This window comes from Motacilla alba, chromosome 12 (genome assembly GCF_015832195.1).
Source record: "Motacilla alba alba isolate MOTALB_02 chromosome 12, Motacilla_alba_V1.0_pri, whole genome shotgun sequence".
Lineage (NCBI taxonomy): Eukaryota > Metazoa > Chordata > Aves > Passeriformes > Motacillidae > Motacilla > Motacilla alba.
This window is the reverse complement of record NC_052027.1, coordinates 15,372,672-15,396,499: the sequence shown is the minus strand read 5'-3', so window position 1 is coordinate 15,396,499 and position 23,828 is coordinate 15,372,672. Positions and strand designations below refer to the sequence as shown.

The 23,828-nt window shown below is 38.6% G+C and overlaps 1 protein-coding gene across 3 annotated transcripts; it reads right to left on the bottom strand.

Annotated features, from left to right (window-relative positions):
- Positions 1-3,162: 3,162 nt before the first annotated feature.
- Positions 3,163-23,360, bottom strand: LOC119705883 (inter-alpha-trypsin inhibitor heavy chain H3-like). Of its 3 annotated transcripts, none has more exons than XM_038148733.1 (23): positions 23,234-23,360; positions 19,225-19,248; positions 18,869-18,883; positions 17,922-18,088; positions 16,817-16,921; positions 16,232-16,394; positions 15,443-15,553; positions 14,851-14,976; positions 14,313-14,429; positions 13,389-13,557; positions 12,919-13,044; positions 12,490-12,671; positions 11,324-11,509; positions 10,879-11,018; positions 10,329-10,483; positions 8,511-8,516; positions 7,739-7,765; positions 6,807-6,857; positions 6,340-6,453; positions 5,556-5,760; positions 4,301-4,473; positions 3,707-3,818; positions 3,163-3,607 (listed from the first exon to the last, which is right to left on the bottom strand). In XM_038148733.1, exons 1-23 carry the CDS (start codon positions 23,321-23,323, stop codon positions 3,478-3,480), a joined length of 2,694 nt encoding a protein of 897 aa, XP_038004661.1. In that variant the 5' UTR covers positions 23,324-23,360; the 3' UTR covers positions 3,163-3,477. The 3 variants fall into 3 exon arrangements, with proteins under 3 accessions (XP_038004661.1, XP_038004663.1, XP_038004664.1); XM_038148735.1 differs by having other exon boundaries at positions 7,739-7,762; XM_038148736.1 differs by lacking the exon at positions 18,869-18,883.
- Between the last annotated feature and the right edge of the window lie 468 nt (positions 23,361-23,828).

Here is a 23,828-nt window from a genome sequence, read left to right as displayed (position 1 = left end):
AAGTATAGATGGTGGTGTTCTTGAACCATGCATTTTGTGAAAACACCATGAAGTTTGAGGCAGTATTAGTTTACCATGTCTCTCATTTCCTATTTTATTGCTGTATCAGGGCTCTCTTGGATGTTGTTCTGTGAGACCATTCAAAGCTCATGAAATCAGCAGTGAATGGGGCGATGCAAACCCACAGCAGCCGTGCTCCGATTCACTGTTGCAAAAGTCTCTGAGGCTCCCTTTTGGAAACATCTGCAGAACAGCCATTGGCTGGTTGCAAAACCTCTGGTTGCAAAACACTGCATTTCAACCCCAAAAGTAGCAGCTTTTTTTGGCTCCATTTCATACATTTTGCAAATATTGGAAGATGTTTTACAAATAATGAACCTCTCAAACCCAACCTGCTGTGCACAGAGGTAACACTGAAGAGTAAACACACATACAGAAGCCTCTGCCCGTGAAATCCAAGATGTTGTTTCAGTCTTCTGCTTTTTATAAGTTTTAATTCCAAAATGATTTTGTTTTAGAATTTCAGTTCCTTTGTATCTTTGAACCCATAAATATGCCAGCATTATAGGCAGTTTACAGAAGTTTCTTTCGATCCTGCCAATAATATATTACTGGAAAAACCTTTTTCTTTTAAAGCAATGTACTAAAAGAGAAACAATTTCTTGCCAAAGTCAATAAGCTAAAACAAACTGTTTAATTAGAACCCTGTTTTTTAAAAGAACTGTGCAGACATGATGCCAAGATATGTTTGTGTGAATTGCTTGTACTTTCAAGGTGCTGATTTTGCTGCACAAATTACATGACAGACTGTGGAATTTGGAAACTGGAAGTACCAGATTGCTCACTTCACTGCATCAAAAATAGGCTTCCCAAGCTGATTCCATTATAGATGAACCTGGAATTCGAATCACAAGCTGTTGATCCAGGGTTATATCAGCAGACTTGCTGCAAATTAAATATTCCCTGCTTTCAGTTGTAGGGTGTCTGTGTGTCACCTCCTGCTCTGAGGTACAGCAGGGAGCAGTGGCTCATGGCTGGCGCAGCTTTCACCTGGGACCCTCTTCTTTAAGTGAGGCTCAATCAGGTGCAGGCCATGCTTGAGAGCTGTACTCACACTGGAGTGCCTGAGCTTTCCTAGGCAGCTGCTGCCCTGCTAATGCAGTTCTCCCTTGCTGCAAAGAAGCTCTGGGCCAGCGAGTTTATTAAGGTACAATAAAAACTCCTCACATTGTTCAAAGATTTTATCTGACTTTGAACAGACAAGTTGTGCTGACAGAGATTTCTGTGCTTTCTGCAGCAGCCTGAAGTCGCTGGTGTGCCTGGCTGCTGCAGCTGCCAAATCCATGTAGCGCTGCTTCCCCTCTGCACTGTGCTTCCCATTCTGTAAGTAGGTGCCATTCCACTCTTCACTTGAATTGTGTCTTAATTTGTTGTTTAGTCACTCTCCTCCTGTGCTTTCCAAACCCCAAAGTGAGTTCTGGTGGGTTTCTGATTTCCTATGTTCCCTTCTTTCTCAGAAGCTGAAGGCAGATGCAGTAATGAATATTTGGCATTTTGTAATTTCTGATTCCAATACAAAATAGTGTCAGTGTATATGTAACAGGTCTATGCATATCTCACAGGATATGGCCCCACAGTTCTCTTTTTAACCAGCACTGCAGCCATCAGCAGGAGGAGTAAATGTTTTATTTAACTGTGAGCATCTGTCTGCTGCTTCTCTCTGGCCTCTGCTACCTTTAGCTACATTTGCTGTTACCTCTGGCCTTACAGGAATCTCTGTGTGCTTATTGAACAGGAGCCATGCAAAAGCAGACCAGAGCCCCTGAGAGCAACATGTGACTCCCAATTCAGTCACAGACAAGACTCCTGCCAGCTCCAGAGATTTGCCTCATCCCAGAAAATCTAACAGGAAATTTCTGGCTGGCCAGGATTGCCTTGTGCCCAAACTCTGCCAGCCAGGTAGGTCAAGGTCTGCTGTCCAATGCTCTGCTTTATGGCATTAATGGAGCAAGGGAGCAAAGGACCAGCCCCCGTGGACAGTGCCATAGCTCCTGTCTCAGGATCCAAAATGGATCATTTCTTTATTTCATTCTATTCCATCTAATTAATTATCTTACAATAAAAATTTAGAACCATGTAACGTTAAACTTACTACTTTCAATGTTCTCTCACTCCTTCCTTTTGTTCTCCCTGCCTTCCTTGTTTTCCAGTAACTTGTTACCTTCTGTAGAAATTACCTGCTTTCTTTCACCCTTTCTGTCTGGATTTAGCAGGCAAAGATCTGCAGCCACTGTGACACCCTCTACCCTCTCCTATTTATTTCCTTCTACAAAACTACTGCTTTCAGTAAAGGATTTTGCTCCTCAAAAAGGCCTGTGTCTCCCATAAATTTAGCAGTAAGTATATCTTTCCTCCATTTTTTTTCCTCTTTGATTTTTCTGTTGTATTTTTGTTCACCTCTACCCTTATTCTTTCAATTTGACCTATCAGATCTATCATCTGTTTCTCCCACTACATTCCTCTTTTCTCTGTGTTCTGCATTCTAGTTTTCCACACAATGACTTTCTTTGTCCTACTACTGTTGGGGAATTTTCTGCTTTGCCACTGCCTTTGTGGTTGATTTGATTTAAAAAAAAATCTTGAAGTAAATAAGAAATATGGGAAGGAGAGTACATGTTTTTGGTTGGGTGGGCTTTTTGATTTAGAAGTAAGAGTTTGCAATTTCTTGCAGGAAAAATGAATATATAAATAAATGGGGCACTTGCCCTGAATGTGTTCTTAAATTATTTTATGGGAACAGAAGAAAGGGTCTTCCTCAAGAAAGATACAGCCCAAAAGAGCTATCATTACTCAAATGTGAGTGCTGCTTGCAACCTTGGTGTTTCATTAATTTATAAAGATTCAGACATTCAAAAGATAGGTTCAAATTAAAATGCTAAAATACAGAATTCCTGGATGCCAACAGTCACCTCCTGTGCTGGCAGCAGCCCTCAGCTCTGCACAATCAAGAGGTCAGGTGGTTCCAAATACCACGGGATTATCCCAAAACCTGGGCTGGGCTGTCAGATGTCCTCCTGTGCTCAATTTCAGAATGCATCTGGCACTCTGGGCTTTGTGAAACTGGCATGAAGAACATTAAGCTGTCAGAATAACAGAACCAGGCACTGAGTACTGATACTTTTATTTAATCACTCCTGACACTCATTTATTGATTAAAAAATTGGGTAGAGGGTTTCTGTTATGTAACAAAGTAACATTTTAAGTCAGAATTTTGAACCTCATAAGGAGGACACTTCAGAGGATGAGGGATCTTGCACTTCAGATTGGATCAAATACACAGTAAAACTCTCTATGGGAATCCACCATGCCTTGTCCTCGCTAAAGATGTACGTTTATATGCTCTGAATAGATCTTATATATTGAAAATACTGCTCTTTCAGACAAATATTGCCTGCCTGTGCACTTGGAGGAAGTTGCTTAGAAGAGACTGGAAACAATATAATCTGTGTGAGCACCATCTATCAGCCCAGCTCCATTGTCATGGACAAACCAGCAAGGAATATCAACCCCATGTGTAGGATCTCTTCTGTAATCCTTCTGCCAGCCCCTGAAAAGGAAAATACAGCCATGGGAGTACTGAGGTAGGAACTGCACCTGGACAAGGAATCTTGCCTAAGTCTCTGCTAAGGCCTTCATTATTCTGTACCTTGTTACTGTCAGTTCATTGTTTTTAACAATCATTGTGGCATCTGGTTTCTTGGGATCAGACCCAGGATGAATTTCAAGTATGGTGAAGTCAATGGGCCGGAAAAACTGTCCTAAAAAGAGAAGCTAAAATTACCATTTCAGGCATTAAAACAGAAGCAAACCAAACAGAATCCCAGAATTTCTACATTCCTGTGCTGGTTTCCATGTCCCTTCAGAGTTTGGATTGAATAAGCAAATACCAAGTTTCAGGTAAGGCTGAACACATGCCTGAGGTATTATTGGTATTATTTTCTGTTTATAACCCAGAATTGTATCCACATCATCTGGATGTAAGTTCCAGCTTCTGACTGTACAGAACAATTACAGCCTTTTCTAGATATCCTTCAAGATATCTTCACTTGGTGTGTTGTCTATTCTGTTGAATTTATTGCATATTTTCCAAGTCTTCAGCTTTTAAATAATCAAATAATCCATGTGTTGATCTCTGAAATTTCTGGGTGTGATTATTCTCAGCACAAGTACAATATTCTACCTGAGAATTATGTAGCCTCATAAGGAAAGACCAGCAGGGAAACACTAAACAAAGTCATACCTAATAATCCGTGGGTCTGTTCAGACAGTTTATCACTATTCAATGTATACAGTCCCAGGAAATCTTGGTGGAGAGGATGTTTCTTCCACACTTGGTGCAAAACAACAACAAATGAGGCACCACTGCCCATTGAGAGCACCAGATTTTTTTTCCTGTTAATGATCAAAGTTAAACTGAGGAAAAAAGAAAAACGTGACTTAGAACATTGTGCTTACCAGAGTTAACAGCAACAGAAAGAAATGTGAGAAGAAAATCAAACGTAGCTTTATAAACTGCTCAGTGTTTTTTAAGAGAGAGGGTTTGCTGCCTAGTTTGGTTCTTGGAGTCTCTCTGTGTGTTCCCAGACAGTCACAGAATCATATTAAATGACACTGGAAAAGGCTACCTGGCCTTTAAACTTTTCAGTAAGATATTTTTAGCAAAATCTGTCCCTTGATAGTGTAATTGGTTACAGACAGGTTGGTATGTAGATACAGCACCTGATGCTAAGTGATAAAAATTCTATTATTAAACCATCAGTTCTTTGCCTGAATGCTACATGACACTTTTTCCTTTAGTCTTTCAGAGAAGTCCACTCCCAAACTGCCTATTTTAAAGCTAGGATAGAGAAGATTTGCTTCTGATTGTGTCAGTGGTATCATCCGTTTATCACAATAAATAAAATCATGTGTATAAATGAGAGCTTGCTCTTTCTGCTGTACTGCCAGGCCTTGAGAAGGCAGAAATTTTATTCTACACAGTGAAATGTAAAGGAGAAGGAAGAGAAAATGTTGCCTGTTCCTTCTATAAACCTTTTGCAAAGGTATAAATGATTCTGAAATAGATCCCATGAGAAATATGCCTTCTGACAAGAAAAAAATACCAATTCTGCAACTGCCACAAGTTCAATTTTTAAAATGGAGATTTGCTTTTGGAACACTATTATGCCTTTGAAAGATTACACACTATGTCTGAAGTTACTGCTTAAGTATTTGCAAGACACTGCTGTACAAAGCACAATACCAAAACTAGTTTTACCTTAGAGCAATAGAAGATCGGGGAAAAGTCTTCATTTACTTATTTCAAGCATAGGAATTTGTGAATAATTCAGCAGTTACACAACAAAGTAGAGAGCAGAATCCAGCAGGGCTTGAATAAATTGCTTTTGTAGACTCCCTCACCAATCTTAGAAGTTTATTATTGATCAACATTTAAAAACATTTTAGGAAGAGTAGAAAGTCATACAAGAGCCTGATATCCTTTCTGTAAGTCTTACCCTGCTTGTTGCAAGGTGACTGAGTCCAGCCAGGTGAAACCTGTCTTTTCATCACCATTCTGAATCGTGATCATCTCAGGAGTTACTGTCAGCTTTACATCCAGGTGCTTATTTGCAATACCAAGTTTTCCAAAATATGAGTTTTGGATCTTTGCATCACTATTTGCTCTCTTATCACCAATAAGTTCTCCATTGACTGTGATGCCTAATACAGAAATAAAACATGTATTGTTTTATAGAGAGGATCTGAACAACTGATGTCACTGAGTGTCTTGAAAATTTAACAACAACTTAAGAAATTAAATATGAGTTGAAAAATAGATCAGAATTACTTGTGAATGTTTGTATCAAAGCAAAATAAAGTTCTGGGGGTTGTTCTGTGAATTTCCACAAAGCCAACAATAATTTTGTTGAGAAAAGTTCAGTTTTTCCCAAAGCACAGAGAGTTTGTGATGGGTACAGAGTCTGAGTGACATCAGTCTCTCTTTACCAGATATTCCGCAAACTGGTGACCTAAAGATTATTTTATTGCTTCTACTACAACTCATTGAGACGAATTACTACTCTCAACCCTCACACTGGTTTTTAAAGTAAGTTTAAAAGTTCATTTTGCTACAAGAAGTGAAAACAGTCATGGTAATGGTAAGCTATCACAGCTAAAGGACCTCCTGCTAACTTTGCTAGGAAAAAAATCTTTTGCATTATAAAAAGAGAAACAACCTTTAAATACATTTTGGTAGAAGCATCCTGTATTAAAAGAAAAAAAAAAAAGTTAAAAACTCACCTGTAACTGGGTCATTTATTAAATTTAAGATCATGCCAGGGTTTTCATTGATATTGAAACAAATGGCATCTTTTTTTTGTGGCACTGATATAATGAAGTGTGGATCTCCATCAACTGTAAAGGCAAATCACTGGTGTCTGTATAGTGATACACAGAGTCAAAGCTCCACATGAGCATTTAATATTGCTTAATATTTAAATTTAATAACTAAATATAAATTCTTTAATAGAAAACAGGCAGCTATCAACACAAAAATTACTGATGTGAAGGAGGACTGAGAAAATGACCACATATAATCTCAATTACTTGATCTTTAGAAGACACTAAGAGATGTTTAAAAAGTAAATTAAAATACTCGCCCCTTAAAAATAAAAAAGGTAATATTGAAAATATTCATAAGAATTGTGTAATTTAGCCTTAAATACCCTCTTCAGTTCTCCTAGACAGACACTACTCCAACTACTCACCACTAGTATACCATGTGGGTGGTGATGCATGTGTGTGATAGAGTGCTGAAGCTGCAGAAGGAAAGAAAGCTGTTAGAAAACTCACACCAAAATGGAAAACTGCATGGCCCGTGTAAGATGTCAGGGAGTTAATATGCTAAGTAAATCAGTAATTGCATCCTAGTTTTTAAATCATGTAATCTATGAAATGACAGTTTGTGTGCTGCTTTTGAATCAAAAAAAGCTTCAGGATAGACACAGATTTCACTTGTAGTCTAAATTGCTCTGAGGGTTTCCATATAGCCCAAGCAACATATCTGTAGGATACAAATATTTCAGACTTGAGGATTAAACTATCAGCAAGGAAATGAAGCATCATCCATTGAAAACTTCTGACTTTTTGACATTTGGGGTGGTTTTGTTTGTTTTACTTTTTTTTCCTCAGAATGAATTTAAGTCTTTTCAATGAACAATTGAAAAAACTAGATGGAGACAGAGACTGGATTAATACCCAGAGCAAAAGCATAACTCTAACTCTCCCATTTCCAGGACTGCCCAGCCAGCAATTTGGTGGATCAGTTGCTGTCTCTTGAAAAACAGATGCTTTACACACAAGTGACTAAACACTTCAATTTAGCCAGAGGTGCTGACATCACAGTCCCTTGCTTTATATAATGCCAAAGGAAATGCAAAGCGAAGTCCATCCTCTGTTCTTGGGAAACAGCTTTCAGGAAAAAATGGTGATTTATGAACAGGTATTTACTCCTCATAAATTATTTAGCTGAAGCTCTGGCACCTCTTATTGTTCAACCTTTAAGTGTCTTTTCAGCAGTGAGCAGAATTTGGTAGTATTTATAAAAGTCCTGTTGTACTGCCAGAAAAGGCAACTCTGCCTCTGGTAATTTCAGTCAACAGATCCTGCCCAATTCAGAAAGGTAAATTAAACGACTTACCCACCAAAGGACCTGTGAACATCCCTGCTTAAATGAAACAAAATGTTATTTTAGAGGCTACAAAGAACAAAACACAATCTCACCTACTTCATTCCTTCCTCCTTCCAAAACCGACACAAAAATCTTGTAATTACGTATAAATTTCTAGATATTACAAAGTAAAAATTTAGTCAAAACAGTTTCTTTAACAGTGCTACAAAGCAACAGTCTTGAAGGCGCTGAAAGCACACCCTGCTTCCCAGCACTAATGTAACTTCACCAGGAGCACGGGGTTTGCTCCCTCCGGGAGGGGGACAATCCGCTGTTCTCGGATCCCTCTGTGCCACCTTCTTCTAAACTGCGTGTATGGGAAGGAAGAATTGCCTGCCTGGTTTCACATTTGTCTATTCTTCTGCTCTTTCTACATCTGAAATTCTGTCAGGATGTCTCTGTGCTTTGGAAGTGGCAATCACGGCATGGATGAAGATATCTTTGTATGGGATTGCTACACACAGGTACCTGGAAGGCCCTGGTGGCAGCCCTGGAGAGCAGCTGACTTGTACTGGGCCTGAATTCCAGGGTAGTGGGATGCTGCAATCATCAGAGACAAGAACTGAACTGAAACCACTATTGACAAACTTACCCATCTGAAAAGTTGCATATCTATTCATAACATGATCTTGATTCATTCCCCATGAACTTTATGAAAATATTACACCCTAGATCAAATAATTAATGCAGAAAATCAATCTCTATTAAAAATATTAAGTAAATCTAATAAAAATTTACATACCTTCAGCTGTAACCATGGGCAGGTAAGAAGTAAAAGGAAGAAAAAGAGAAATTTACAGCATCAGTTATACAATTAAACAGAAGGATTCTGACCCTAATAAAACATTGTAAAAAAATCAACTGTTTGAAAACTCAACCAGCTATCTTTAGTATTTTGTGATGCCATTTCTTCCCAGTGATACAACTCTGTATTTGTAGATCAAACACAAATGTTCTGAAAGTAAAAAGCTGTTATGTGGGGCAGCAGAACTGCAATTTATTATGTATGGGACAAGAGCTCTATTTGGAACTGTTTTATTGTTGTACCATACCTATATTACAAAATGTTCCTTACTGGTTTTACTATTTTGTGGTTTTCCAGGCATTTGGATGACTCTGTTAATACTGACTGGATGATTCAGTACATTGATTTGTGAATTGAGATTTCAGGGTGAGTAAAATTAGGGTTTATTTTTACACAGGGGCAGTGTTTTGAGTATTTTCTCCTATTATTGCTCTATACTATCTATATACAGAAAGGAATTCCTTGGAAAGAGGTTCAGTAAAGAGCTTTTGCACTAAAACTACCCGGAAAGGGAAAGCAAAAGACTAAGTGGATGCCACTTCTGCCAGATGTTTGGGGGTTTCCATCTTATGGAGACCAGCTGCAAACTTTAAAGCCATTACGTTGTGTAGTGACTTGAATGTTAAATTAACTGTGAAGGGGTTTTATGTCAGTATTCCATTCTAGGACTCATGAAAAATAATGCAAAAATTTATCAGCAGAATGCCTGAAGAATGATTCAGAGTTGAAGGGCACTTAGCAATTCACTGGTTTTAGGACTTACTGCAGCTGAAAAAACCTCACCAATCTCCAGTATCAGTAAGGCCAAAATGCCTTAAGTTCCTACGCCAAAATCAGGAGATTAGAAAGTTTTTCATCTAGAAGGCAGCAGAGAGCCCACATAGAGCCTCCAAGGAACTTTTGGGGGCTCTAAACAAAAGTTGGAGAAAAAATAAAGGATGCTGATAGAAGAGACTGGAAAGCCTCTGTCAGACCTGTGGGATGAGGGTGGCTCAAACAATACAAGGAGATGAAGTTAGGATGGCTGGGGGACACACTGAGCAGAGAGCACTGCCTTGCTTGGCCAAAGAGCAAGGAGGAACAGAGTATTTGTTACACAGGGGTTAAACAGAGAGGCTGAACTATAGGAAAGAAGAATATTTCACTGAGCAAGGAGTTCATCATTAGCTAAAACATCAGAGGAGTTGAAAACAAATTGTGTGTTTTCAATATAATTGCTTCTCTTTCTGCAATATATATATGACTATTGAGTTCTACATAAGTCATCTCAATCTTTTTACAACCTGATATATCCTGCCTGAGGAAGAGCTCATGCAAATTTTCCCTTTTCATATGGAAAGAGGTTACTACGTCTATCCCTAGGCTGAAGAATGTAGAAAAATAAAGGAGAAAGTGATGGTAAATCAGCTGAATATTGCTGGATTATTAGATTATAATTATAGATTATAATTATAACCAAGATTCTTCTTGGTTTTCAGGGTCTTTTTCTGTAATGGTTTTCCTATTTAGTTTAAAATACATTTATTTTAAATTTATAGTACTTTGCCCATATGATTTAGTAATGAAGGATAGTTTGATGGAAATGAGCTTTGCAATGAGATGTAATTTTGTATAAATCACACACATGCCAGGCTTGGAAAGTAGATTTTGCAGAAACATATTTAAAACTATGCCCACATGAAAGCCTTTCTTTATGGTAACATCAAAGGAACTCTTAGCTTCTCAAATACGGTACAATTCTGAAGATGTCTATACCTTCAGTGGGTTTATCAGCAATCCCCTCTTCATTTTCATTTTCATCTGGTTTTGTTACCACCATGGATGTCAGCGGTGTTACAAACTTGTACATTAGTGAGAGAGCCAGGGCTTGAGCTGTAAGGTTTTCCTTTTCCTCTCCTGTGGCTGTAATGCTGAATACAGGAAGAGACTCTGAGCATCAGTGATTGCTGAATCACTCACCACACTTCAGATTACATATTTTAAAGTGAAGTCATTTCTCTGCAGGTAATTTATCAATAAGATATAACTGTCACAGCCAAAGAGCACATCTGATTTTACTGGCTGTCCAAGAGAAAGGCAAAACTGTGCTTTATACTTGCAATAATTTAAAATTGTTTCATTTGCAACCTGAAATATGACTACTGAGGCTAGGGAGGAGAATCGAGTGGTGGATCTCCCTCACTGATTTCATGATTTTCCATTGGCACCTCAGTGGGATGTGCATGTCTGCTTCACATCCTAGAAACTGCAGGACTCAGAAGCTGTGAGGGGTTCAAAGCAAAGGTATTATTCCAGGTACAATTACCGTTTTTCCAAGAGTTGTTCAATGGTAAGATAAGCCCAGAGCCTTTCAATGTACTCTCCAAATATGTATTGTTGTTCTTGGAAAGCCTGAGCTGTCTGCTCAGCACCTTGCTGTGTGGTGTACGACAGGGCGTCGTGAGCCTGTTGGGAGTAAGAATGTTCTCTGCATCACAAGTAGCCAGGGACTGACAGAACTTCCCAAAAACTAAGACCTTCACACCTGAAAATCTTAAGAAATAGAAAACCAGTCTGGTTCTACACCAGAAGATTGCCAGTGTTGTATGAGGAATTTTGTCCCATTGTTTCTGGGAATTTTAGAGATGTACACTACAGAACATAACCCAGTATTCCACATTCATATGGCATTTTTGTTCATCACAATGGAGGCAAAAGAAGCATTCAGAGATTTTGTGTAGCTTACATAAGTCAAAGAAATCCATACTTACACCTTCACCTCTTACATCTACAGACAAATGGTTTTGGTTGCTGTCTACAAAGCGCCCAGCCACCACAATCTCTGACCCATCATAGAAATGCTTAAAGCTGTTAGTAGTTAGGTCTGATATTTCGTTTTCTGGGTAGTTTAACTCCACATCTATGAGCATGGGATTTGACACCTCATCATAAAACCCCTGTAGGATTGAAAGAAAAAAAAGAAAACATTTAACTGTCATTGTTTCTTTAATTCATGGGTAGGCCTGTAACCAGAAACATCTTGCTATTTCAGCAATGCAAACTAAAAGTGTATTTTATAAGTAATATTTAGATATTTAGTTAGATCTCAGAGTGTAAGGCCTAGAAATCTACAAATAATGGAAATGATAAAGGACACACAAACTCTTCAGTCTGGCTAAGAGAAAGGAAGAACAATGTGCTGTGGATGATGAGTTCCATCAATATAAATTAAGAGAGATGCCAAGCCTCCTGTTATTTGATAGAGATAATTTTCTACACCTCTACTCTGATGAGACTGACATGACAACATAATCAAAGGAGACTGGGTATTTGATTTTATCAGAGCTCGCAATGAAATCTAATATCTAATTCTTTGGTGAATTCTTTGAATGGCTGCTACTGGAATGTGAGAAGTAAAAAAAAGACAACCCTGTATGGCCTGTACCAGTTTCCATGTCTTATACAACTCTAAAATGCCTCAGGAGTGTGGTAAGATACACCTGCTTGCAGTGAGTTTCTTAAGAAAGAATAACAAGAGCTTTATGATTTGTTACTCGTTTTGTCCCTTGACATGACATAACTGCATGATCTGTGAGGTGCAGGACATACAAGGACTGCAGCCATTCCACCAGTGTCCTTCAGAGCTGTGACTTGTGTCACCCGATGCCAAGTTTTAAACTCCCTGCCATACCCCACAGCATGTCCCTCTTACTGTCCCTGCACTTTCTTCTTATATAAGGGAAGGGGAAAATTAAATGCAACTAAAGGTCCCTTCTAACTCAAACTATTCTATCATTTTAATACTCTGATCACAGCAGACTTAGGAGCATCTCAGTATCAGATTATACACTGGGATTTTGATTATTTGAAAATAAGACTATGAATAGTTATCTGACCTAATACATCTCTGACCTCATGTACATGGTAATTACTTCACCTGAAGCTGCAAAGCTGCATCAGAGTCAGGGTAAATCCGACGGGCCAATCCTTTATTCTCCAGTGCCATCCTCTCCAAGAAGCCATAGTCAACACCACTGCCAAAGCCAAGATTGTATAAGGTGTATCTGCCATCAATGGCCTTCTTCACTGCTTTCTCAATCTCCTGAGTATTTGATACACCTGCATCAAACCAGGAAATGTTTGAGTTGCTTTCAAAATAGATAAAATGATCACAAAATCAAATGGGACTTGGCATGTTCAGATTTCTTAGGAGACATTACCAAAAGCTTGATTTAGTACTATGATGCTGGTATAGTAGCATTCAAATAATGAAAATACCCAGAAGTCAAAGATGAAGGCCATTTTTAACTAGCATTTTTTGTTAGTTAATGAACTATCTTTATTATTCCATCCAACACAAACTTACCTACATTTGGCTGACCATCTGTTAACATGATAATTATAGAAGCACTTCTCTTGGGCACAAGGTTTTCTTCATGAGCAGCATTCAGAATATCAATTCCTCTCATCAAACCACCATGTAAATTTGTCACTATGAGGTGGACAAAGAAATATGGGTTCAGCAAAGGCTGTCAAAATAAAGGTCCATTTTCCACTAGGGTCTGTGGAAATGAAGAGATGAAGATAATGAAGAGATTTCATTACAGCAAGAAAATGAAAGATTTGGATTTACAAGCAGGGGGATGTCTAGATAGAAAAGTACCTGGACTTTGGAAACATAAAGAGAAATAGACATCATTGTGTGAGTAAAACTGAACTTCAGGAATGTCTCATCAGCAATCTGAAATCCCAACAAACTGTAGCATTGTGTTCACAGAATCAATCAATAAATTAACTTACACAATGACCTACTGGCAAGGCCCATCAAGTACTTACGGCCTTCAGCAGAAATTTGCCGAACAAACTTCCTTGCTTCATCCAGATTCTCAGGAGTGGCCTTGATTAATGTTTCTTTCCAGGTAGATATTTCACTTTCAAATAATATGATATTGAAGAAGTCATCTTCTTTAATGTCATCTAGGATTTTTAGTAGTGCTTCTTTTGTCTGTAAGGCAAAGAGATTTAAATACATGATTCAAAATTTAACAGAATATGTGCTTACAGATTTTACATCATTAATCTCTCGGCATTGGGCTATTTTTTACTCCTACATGGTATATATTGCAAAAATTCTGAACTTGTTCTGTTCTTGCCAGTCCCTTCATCAATTTCAGAGTAACTCTAGGGAAGTCAGCTGCAAAAACATCTGGTAAATCTTTGTAGCTGAGATGAAAATCAGGTTTCCCATCATGGTTGGTTGCTTACACTGAGATAAGCTGGCATGGCAAGTGGGTAGCTACAAGTTAGTGGAGAAGCTCATAAACAAGCATGCCTGGATATTCTGATGCAGCACCAAAGCCTGAAAACTCTGAACATTAGCTCAGTCACGACTCTGAAAAGAGCTGCTGCTTCCCAGATACAGAGTGAACAGAGAAAATGCACATAATCTGTATGCACAGCTTATTTTGGAACTGTCAAGCACATGACAGCACTCTCTGGAAATGTTAATATTTAGAGTTTTGAACTAATGACATTTATAAGTAAATATAGGCTAAATGTATAGATTTTTGTTCTACAGCAACACTGCAAACTAGTACATCTGGCACTGGGCGTTAGAGAGGTCACACCATCAAGCCACTTTGTAACAGCTTGAGCAGCACATGCACACTCTAAGGCATCACGTCCCTTCCAGCACCCTCTCACTCCCAGCTCTTTGTTCCAGCTCTTTCACTGGAACTCTATAGTAATGTAATAACTCACTTGTTCAATTTCTCTTCCATACATTGAGCCACTAGTATCCAATACAAAAATAATATTCTTGGATAACTTTGGAAGATTTGTTGGTGCAAAGAAGTGTACAAAGTAGCCGTTGACAATCTGAAAAAGAAAATGTTTAAAAAAACCCACCAGCAAAAACTTTGGTACATTATAAAGGTAAAACAGATAAAGGAGATATTACTGTCATTAAATGTCTAGCCTTTGAGTGGGCTAGAAAGTTTTAATGGCCCTGATCAGTCTCACCTGTGTCCATGGGCCCAGGGGTGTCATTTAGGTGCAAGACTGGGCCTTTAGTCCCTGGTTGAGCTACAGTGTCAGAACATCGGTCTCCAGCTGTGTCACAGCTGTACCTGCTCCTATCCATGGACTCCACTGTTCTGGATCCCACCCTGAAAACCCCACTCAGTGCTCCCGCTCAGCTGCCTGTCCCTTAGGAAACAGCTGGCCCTCGCTGCTCCCTGACCTTTACTGTGCAAGTTAAACTGCTCAACAGCTCAGAATTTCAAGTTGCTAAGCTTACCTGCAAATTGTCTGGAGTTGTTCTCTTCACATCATATCTTACAGTAAAATCCCCATCCAAGACAGACTCTGAGCAACTTGCACACGTTCGCTGCTGGTCGAGGGTTGGCTTGAAAGAGATATGGCCCTGAAAAGAAAAGTCTTCCTTAGATCTGACCCTGAATAGTTGAAAATCTTCTACAGAACATGTCTGCATTTTTTTAAAGCTGGTATATTTATTTTCACAAACATAAGAATAACCTGTTCTATTGGGTTAGCTACTAGGTTGTACGAATCCATATGTACTTAGAAATTTATTGGTGGTAACTGACACATGAAGGCTGCTATCCACAGCTTTCTTCATATGATTACTTCCCTACCTGCCTTGGGTCAGCTCTTCACTCTGAACAACACTTTTGATAAAGCTGTTGTATGTTTTAGGAATTCTACTACCCCCATACAAGGGAAAACTACATGTTAGTAATTCAGTTTTTCTGTAAGAGATAATCTTACTGGTATCCAGGTTTCCTCTCGCTGCCATTGCTGGCACTGAAATTATTATTTCAGAATTATAACCATAATAAGTAAATCATGGAATGCAGCAATCCATTTACCTTTTTTCCTGAAAAAGTTTTTTTAATGGTATTTTGTAGCTCATTGGTGATGAATGTTCCTTCTGCTTCCAGCTCAGTGATACCCTGGGGCTCAAAGATATCTACTTCAATCTGAAATATGAATTGAAAATGTACTGTCATTGATCAAACCACAATACACCCACTCACTCATTTACAGGAGGATCTGCAACTACAGATGTAAAAGAGGGATTTTCATAAAAATAAAAGAAATTTACTTTTGTAATTCATAATGGCAGTCCAAATCTACACTTGTATGGACACATCTTCAGCCAAAGAGGCCTTTTCAAACACAGAAGTTAAAAACAAAGCTAGAAATAAGTAAAATTTAATAGAAATATGGCTTGTTGGAAACTTAGATAGTAGTGTCTTATCAAGGCAGATAGACATAAAAGCTGCAGTATTCCAGAATGTTACATATGTACCACTGATTTAAAGATGGTGTTGTTTCACAGTGGTGTGAGAAAGCTGGAATTTATATTATAAAGGTATAATCAATTACTCCAAGGCATTGTAATAGCTTTTTCAGTTTTTCATACAAGATTTCTTTTGTAATGCTCAGTAGATGACCAAATTTGTCAAGTTGACAAGTAAAAGCCTGCGTTAAAGCATACTGATGAGTGCTCCCCATGGGACTCATGAGAAATGTTATCATGGCCTTTAGCTCACCTGTGAACCAATAGGAATGACCATGGTACTCCACTTTCAACAGATATGCAGAATTCCATAATCTCTTAAATTACAGTCAAATTTGATCAGTTTGCCATTTACCTCAAAATCTCTGACGAGCTGCTTTGGTTTCACTTTGATGAACATTTCATATTTTCCAAACTGTCGCTTCAGCAGTTCCTCGTATGTGAGTTCAAAAGTGACTTTACTGGCTGCTTTAATGTTGACTGAGACAGTGAATTTTTCTGTTTTTCTTCCTGAAGCTCTGTATTTAAATGGATAGGAAAAAGATCTTTATCCCCTTTCACAGTATTTGTTGTTGGTGGCATATGATTTTCAAAAAGAAGTAAAACAAAGATGGGAATTTTGATACACTGCTAAAATTCATCAATCAATACCCAAAATCATACTCAACCTCTGGAATTTCTTCATGTTTCCCACTGAGCTTAATCCCAGGAACAGGTCCCACAAAGCCAGTGAAAGTTGCAGGAACAGCCTCTCCATAGTTGCAGACAGTGCCCGTGCAGTCAGAGGCTGTATTTCCTTTCTACAATTTGTGCTACCATAACTATAACTTAATGATTGTTCTTTTGTCCTTAATGTCAGCAAAGTGCCAGAACACACCATTTCCAATCTCACAGTCTGCTATGAAGTGATGGTGTGGAAGCCACAAGACATGATCCTTACTTGACAAGACCAGCAGTCTGTCCTCTTGAAACAGCCTTCTCATATTGCTTCTTTGCAGCTTCTTTTTCCTTTATAGTTCCAGGATAGGTGACACCATCAATTGTCCTGCAGATGAAAAAGTCCTAGTTAGTGGAAGGTTATGACAGGAATTCTCCCTTTATTGATTTGTTTGCTGATAACCACTATCAGAGACCTACTATTGCCAAGATTTGGGCCCTTTCACTGAAGCCAGGCTCCTCAGAGAATTCAGCTGGATTGAAGAGCTCTGTGCTCGGTATCATAAAAGAATCTAAACCAAATTTTACTTTTAATTAGATCAAAACTGGGCTACAACAATACAACTTACACCTGCCATATTCCTACACTTCAGCAGCTTCACCATCTCATCTAATGGCAAACCAACTCTCTGGATGTGACTCACATATCCAGATGTCATCATCTACAGAGGAGCATTTCATCCTTGAGCTCCCTAGAGGACTAAGCAGCCATTTCTCATCACCTCATTCTACCGAAGAAGTTCTAAAATGCATTATGAGTGTTTGTGTGCTAAAGCTACTGCTTCTCTTCACTGGAGATAAAGCAGGCACAGTGTGATTAGCAGAGATGGATGTGCTTAACTCAATCAAACCTCATCATGGTGGAGAACTGCACATGATTGCAACTAAAGGTACAAATGTAAAAGAATAATTCTACTATCTGCCTTTCATTTAAATATAGTTTTTAAATGAAGAGATAAATTAAGCTATAATGCCACCAGGGAAATTAAGTAATGGAACTTTCCTGGTTTGATAATACCAAAGTAAGAGGCATTTCTGAAAAGGTGTATGAATCTTCAGGAAAGGTCCCCTATTCCCTCAGGTTCCCTTCTATTCATGATGATGAATAGAAATAATTGAAAATTAGTCATCTTTTCTACAGATGTACCAATGTTTGTCTTTCTCCACATATCTTGAATGTTAAGTTAATAGTACCAGAAAATTACCCAGGAGGTACTTAGAAATCTATTCAAATGGCAAAGTAAAAATGAACATTCAGGTTCCGTTTCTCCCAGTTGAATTAGCACAGATTTTTAGTCTTCTTTAACAATATTGTAAAGATTACCCACATGCTGAAGTTGGTAATGAAGGCTGTCTTAGGGAGTTCAACATCAAAGAAGACTTCTTTGGACACATTTCCACGATTGACAGCTCGACTGGTGATGACATTGTGTGCAAAGCGAGAAGTCACTTTACTATCAATTTTCATGCTATAGATTTCCATCCCATTGACAACCTGTAGATTGAGAAATGAAAAAAGACAAAAAGAGCACCAGCTGTTACACTCATGTGTGTATTAATCACTTGTGATAATATTTTTAAAAAGAAACCACAGCAGTACATTTGCTTTCCAAAGCAAAAAGAAAGAAAGAAAGACTTAATATAAGAACTGGAGCACAGCTGTGTTTCCTTGGATATCTATTTCACTGACATGATGGTGCTATTCCACAAGTCATAACTATAGAGTTTAACAAAATACTACTACCAAAAATACTGCCATTATAGGAATAGGTTTTTTCTCTACTGAGTGAGTGACTTTTTATGGTTATTCAAAGAGCACAGCTCTTTACTGCTGCCTCACTCTATTAGTGACTGTAGTTATCAGACGAGTGGATGACTCCTAGAGCAGGGATGTAAGTAATCCTCTTGTTTTAAAATAGCCCAAATGCCTCCAAATTCCATTTTATGTTATTCTCAGCTTCCTCCCAGCTGGAGCTCATTCTTTTTTAAACAAGGAAATGGGCAAGGCAATATTTAATTTCTTTGAATGTTCAAGTATAAGGTTTCTGGACACTAAGTGAAAGCATGTGAACAATAGATGTTCCCATTAGGAACTCCACAACAAGGTCTGCTTCTTGCAGCAAAACCAGCACTGGAAAGAGCCTTGGAGTTTTTGTGATGGGTCTGATTTCTGCCAATTAATTAAGAAGCTCCCAAAACAATCAAAGCATTTAAGCATTGCTGAAGGGGAATCCAGGTGCCAAGTGGAATCAGCCCCAGAGATGAGGTCTCTTGCCTTCCTCAGCAATAACTGCAACATAAAAGTAAAAACAAAACAAACATAGAATGAAAGTCTGTTAGAGATATGGAGGTGACTTCAAAAGAACTTAGGTATTTATTCAAATACAACGAGATTAAAAGTCATTTGTTCATTCTCCTTCCTTGTCCAGGAGCTTCCATCAGAGCTTGGAAAGAAACCGTCTAGTTAGTCCTACTGCCTAAAACAGGCAGCTCTGGGCTGTTTTCCTTGTCACACACTCAGAAATATCCATTTGCTCAGACTGGACTCACAGAAACATTTTGTGAACACAGTAAGAATATTCTTGTCACTATAAAATCTCGGTAGCCCAGACAAAACCAAACTTTACTCACCAAGTCATTATCAGCATTTCGCTTCTGTAAAGAGAAAAAAAGAGAAAAAATCATTGCTTAGCTAGGAAAGCTGCATTTAGAAATAAATCTCCTAGCATCCGTGTAGTTGTCACAAGTTTAAAGAAGTCCAGGAGAAGGAAGGCTTGAGAAAGGTCTTCATTAATAAACTGAAGTAAATTTGAGGGAAAAGCAAGTAAGGGATGTGAGGCAGGTTGGAGTTATTTTGCTTATGGCATTCCCAGCTTTGGTGAATCTTTTGGTTTTCATTTGATGTTAGTGTACGTTAAATATTGTGTTTTTGAAAGGTAAGTTAAACTTTGAATATTGCTCACTTTATATTTTGCTCATGTGATACAAAAAAAGTGTCTTCTTCCAGCTGAAAATACACATAGACCTTTGAAATATGAGGGAGAATGAGAGGAAAAGAGGCTCAAATGCTCAGTGCCATTTATAATTAAATGTCATTGAGATTAAAGAACACACTAAAATCTGTTTAATAGGTCTTCCTTGAGTAAGGGTTGGCTGTATGGTGACCTCAAGTAAAACCAAACTATCTTGTCCTCATAGTGACATCTTTTTCTTGAGAATTCCTAGATCTGGGTCCTGCAGTACATATTTTCTTTTCAAACTCATTTTCCTTTGGAAGAAATAAAAGGGTTATATCAAAGCATAAAAACCTACTTTGCACAGTTTTTTTCCCATCACACAAATCCAAACTATTATGCAGATGCAGCCTTACATTTTTTTCAGACTCCTACATTTTTCCCATTTCAGCCCATGAGCCTCTCATCCTAACATGACCAGGTAGGAAGGTAATTCAGCAGGATTAGACAGGAGAGGCTGTCACTACAAAAAGCTGCATGGAGGAGGGAAAAATAAGCCATTAAAATGTAGGGTTTTTTTTCCAGTATTTGCTCCCAGAGTAGGTGCAAATATGAGAAGCTGTACAACAGTATCTCGTACTCTGTTCTGAAAGAGAACAGGCATTAAACAAACTTTCTGAGTGCTGTTAAAACAACAGCTTGTGTAACTCAATTCCCATCAGCTCAGCTGCAAACACCTTATCTTGTCTGGCTCCAAGAGCCTCGGGGGTCACATTTTGTGGAATTGTGTTTACCTGCTCCATCAAAGGCAGGGGTAAGGACACAACAAATCAGACACATATCACAAGTACACTTAAGGCTTTCAATACCTTTCCCAGTTGGAAACTGAAAGACAGAGGGTTACTTTTTGTTTATTTTGGAGTTCTTTTCAAGACACTATATTAAATCTGTGGTAATACAAGGTTTGAGGGAGGAGGCTTCTCTTCTGCTGTAAGAGTCTGGCAAAAAATGTCAGTGTGCATTCCTTCAGGTTCATCTTTCAAACTGTTATTGCCATCCAGATGATTTCTATGTGTCCATCCCTCCTTTTCACAACCATATATGGATTGCTTTTATGCCAGTATAGAGTGTGTGCACCAACTCAAATCTGACCTTTCCAATATTGGAAATATTTTTATTGTATCCATACTGTCATTACAGCTTGTCATTTCTCCTTACAATACAGAAACTGAGGGATGCACCCTGGGAAATGAAAAGCTGGAACTCTGAAATGTCAGTTTGTTTGCCACTTTTCCTTACAGTGCAATTACCACACAGTTTATAAAAAATACCAAAAAAAACCCCAAAAAAACCCCACAAAACCAAAACCCAAAAAACCCTATAAAAATGTGTATAGCTACAAATTCTGCATTTCTGACTATTGCTTCCAAACTAAAAGATACTGTATCTGCATTTGAGTTTTACAGCGTTGCTGTTGTGCACATTCTTTATCAGAATCATGGCTTCAATGGTAGTTTTGAAGGAGCTCTATTTTGATTCTGTAAATATTTTTAGGGGCACTCTGCAGTTTCCATTGAAACTACAGAAAAATCTCTCTGTGAAAGGCACTACTCACTTTGCTCTTGGGCTGATCCCCAATGGAGATACTCGATCCAGCTGGACATCACCCAGCTACCTGCTCTAGCTGACCCTGGTTTGTACAGGGGAGGGGATTACGTGACTTTAGGTCTCTGATTTTGTTCTGGGTTTTTTCATTTTTAATGATTCACTTGGGTGTAACTTGAGCCACCATTAACATCAAGGTCATTCTGAGCTATGTGGGCAAAAAGCAATAGTGTGCCAATCAAAATGATGATGCAATTCTAGACTAAAATGAGAATTAACATCCTCTACCCTGGGTAATTGTTACTTGATAAAATGTTTCTGTATTATTTTCACATATTTGCCAGGTGCACCAGTTATTAGAATGTTATTATTTTTAAGTTGTGCAACAGCAACAAACTTCTTTTGTTTAATACTGTTTTACTGTGACAGCAGAAAAGAATAGATGTGCAAAGAACCTACGGAAATTGGAAAGTAAAAGAGAAATTTAAACTCCCAAGAAAACAGAGAGGGGAAAAGAGGACTCCATTACAGTACTTGCTGAAAGAAGCCCTGATTGTACAGCTTGGGAAACTAAACCACAGCACGACTAAAAGCCTCAGCAAAGATTGTACAGTTATGTTGAAGTGACCTCTGGGAATCCACAACTGAACGAGGTATTTGCATATATCCCTAAATGCTACATAGGGAAACAAGGCATGAAAATTATCTCTGAATCTACAGGAGCACAGAAGATTTCATCCCCCCCAAGTGATGCTGGCTGGGTGCCACAGAGAAGAGCCCCTAATGCAGCTCATAGGAACAGGGTGTGCCAGTACACACAGGGAACTCTGATGCGGAATTTTGTTCCATTTTCAGCAGAATTGGGTCTGCCAACTGTGTCTGCTTGGCTGTGGCTCTAAAAGCAGCTTTGACAGCTTAAAGATCACCAGACAGCCAGAATTCCTGCCATGCTTTAGCACTGGATACTGCTTGCTCAAAGGGGCCAAGACACGGATGGGCACTGAGACCTTCACCCTACAGAGCAGCCTCTTCCATTTCAATCACATCACGCTTGCATAAAATACAGAACAAAACTGGGAGAATCAGCTGGCTTTTCCATAGTGCTCTGCATGTATAGATGGAGCACTGCACAGAGCTTTGGCAGTTTTCCATTTAGAAAGGCTTTAGCATTGTAAACGTAGAGAACTCCAGACACTACAGTAATCAGAAGGAAAAAGCTACATGATATCTGGGCTACATGATGGTTAAATAATAAGAATCCCTGGCATTTCCATTTTGCAGCATTAGTTCTTATGTTGGCTTTTAAAAGTTAGGCATGTTACTATCCTGATTGTCAAAGAATAAGTCTTGGCAAAGATCATAACCTCATCAGCAGCAATCAAAGATAAATTGTTTTGTCCTGCTCTACCCAGTAATTCAGAATGCTCCCTAAAGAGATTGGCCCTCTGTAACTTTTCAGAGTGCACAGCCACTGACAGAGAGGGAAATAATTTATGGAGGCAAGGAGTAGTGGCCAGCAAGATAACCAAAGAGAATTAGGCAAAACATCGGGCAACACTGCCTTACTCAGAGATCCAGTCAAAACCAGAATGGCTGCTTTGAGAGATGTATCTCATGTTGTGCTAACATGTAAATCTTTTGAGAAAAATCCTGCCATGACATTTGGACTGCGGGAATTTATCTTGATGCCACATTACAGCTCTGTTTTCTGCTTCTTAGAGCCATCTTTTTTATTGTATTCCCTAACAGGTGCCAAAGTCAGTTCTCTGGCAGCACTGATTGCTTTACACATTTAAATATTATACTAAAACGTGTCACCATTACGTGGTGACGACAGGGAAAACAGAGGAAAGGGATGTTTTAAAAAGAGAGAGAAGGACTTCAGAGCTGATTGAAAACTAAGGCTGATTACAGATCAACCAGTCTGAGTTTCAGCTTTTATCCTGTATCCAGGGGTACCAGAGAACACAGAGCTCCAGCTGCCAGCATTGTATGAACTCTCTGATAAATGCTGATAAACTGCAAGAAATTAATTTCTGAGGAGTGGGAGACCCACAACCCACACATGGTAGATTACTTACCTTGATGTTTCTGACATGCGTTAGCAAAAAGTCTGAGGATGCAAAGGCAGGAATCAATACTAAAATACAAAGCAATAGATTATTTTCCATTTTGGAGAAAAAGCGAGGTTCCAGTTGGAATGATATGTATAAATATATAAAACTTTGTTGACCCAGTGTTAATAAATAACCCAATGACAGAAGTGGGATTAAGCATTAGGCATTTGGGAAAAATCAGGCGCTGAATTTGAATTAGTATAATCTACAGAATTCTGTTAGAAAATCTCCTAAAGCATTTACAGAATATTTCAGCAGTGTCTCTTCTATGTAATAGCTCCAAACAGAAACTCACAGCCATTTCTGTACTGGCAACTGAGATTAATCTCCACCCCAGACCCACTTTTTTCCCAAATGAAAACTGTCATCTTTCTGATACTTCCTTAAAGGCTTTCCCTGGCTGAAATTTACTGCAGCCATAACAGAGCTTGCAGTCTGTGACAGCCATTTAAGCTCCATTTCAAAAGCACCCCTGTAATCCTCCGTATCACTCAGGTACCCGATTTAGGTACCATTATTTGACATGTATCCTGTCTAGCCTAGAAACTTCCCATTACAT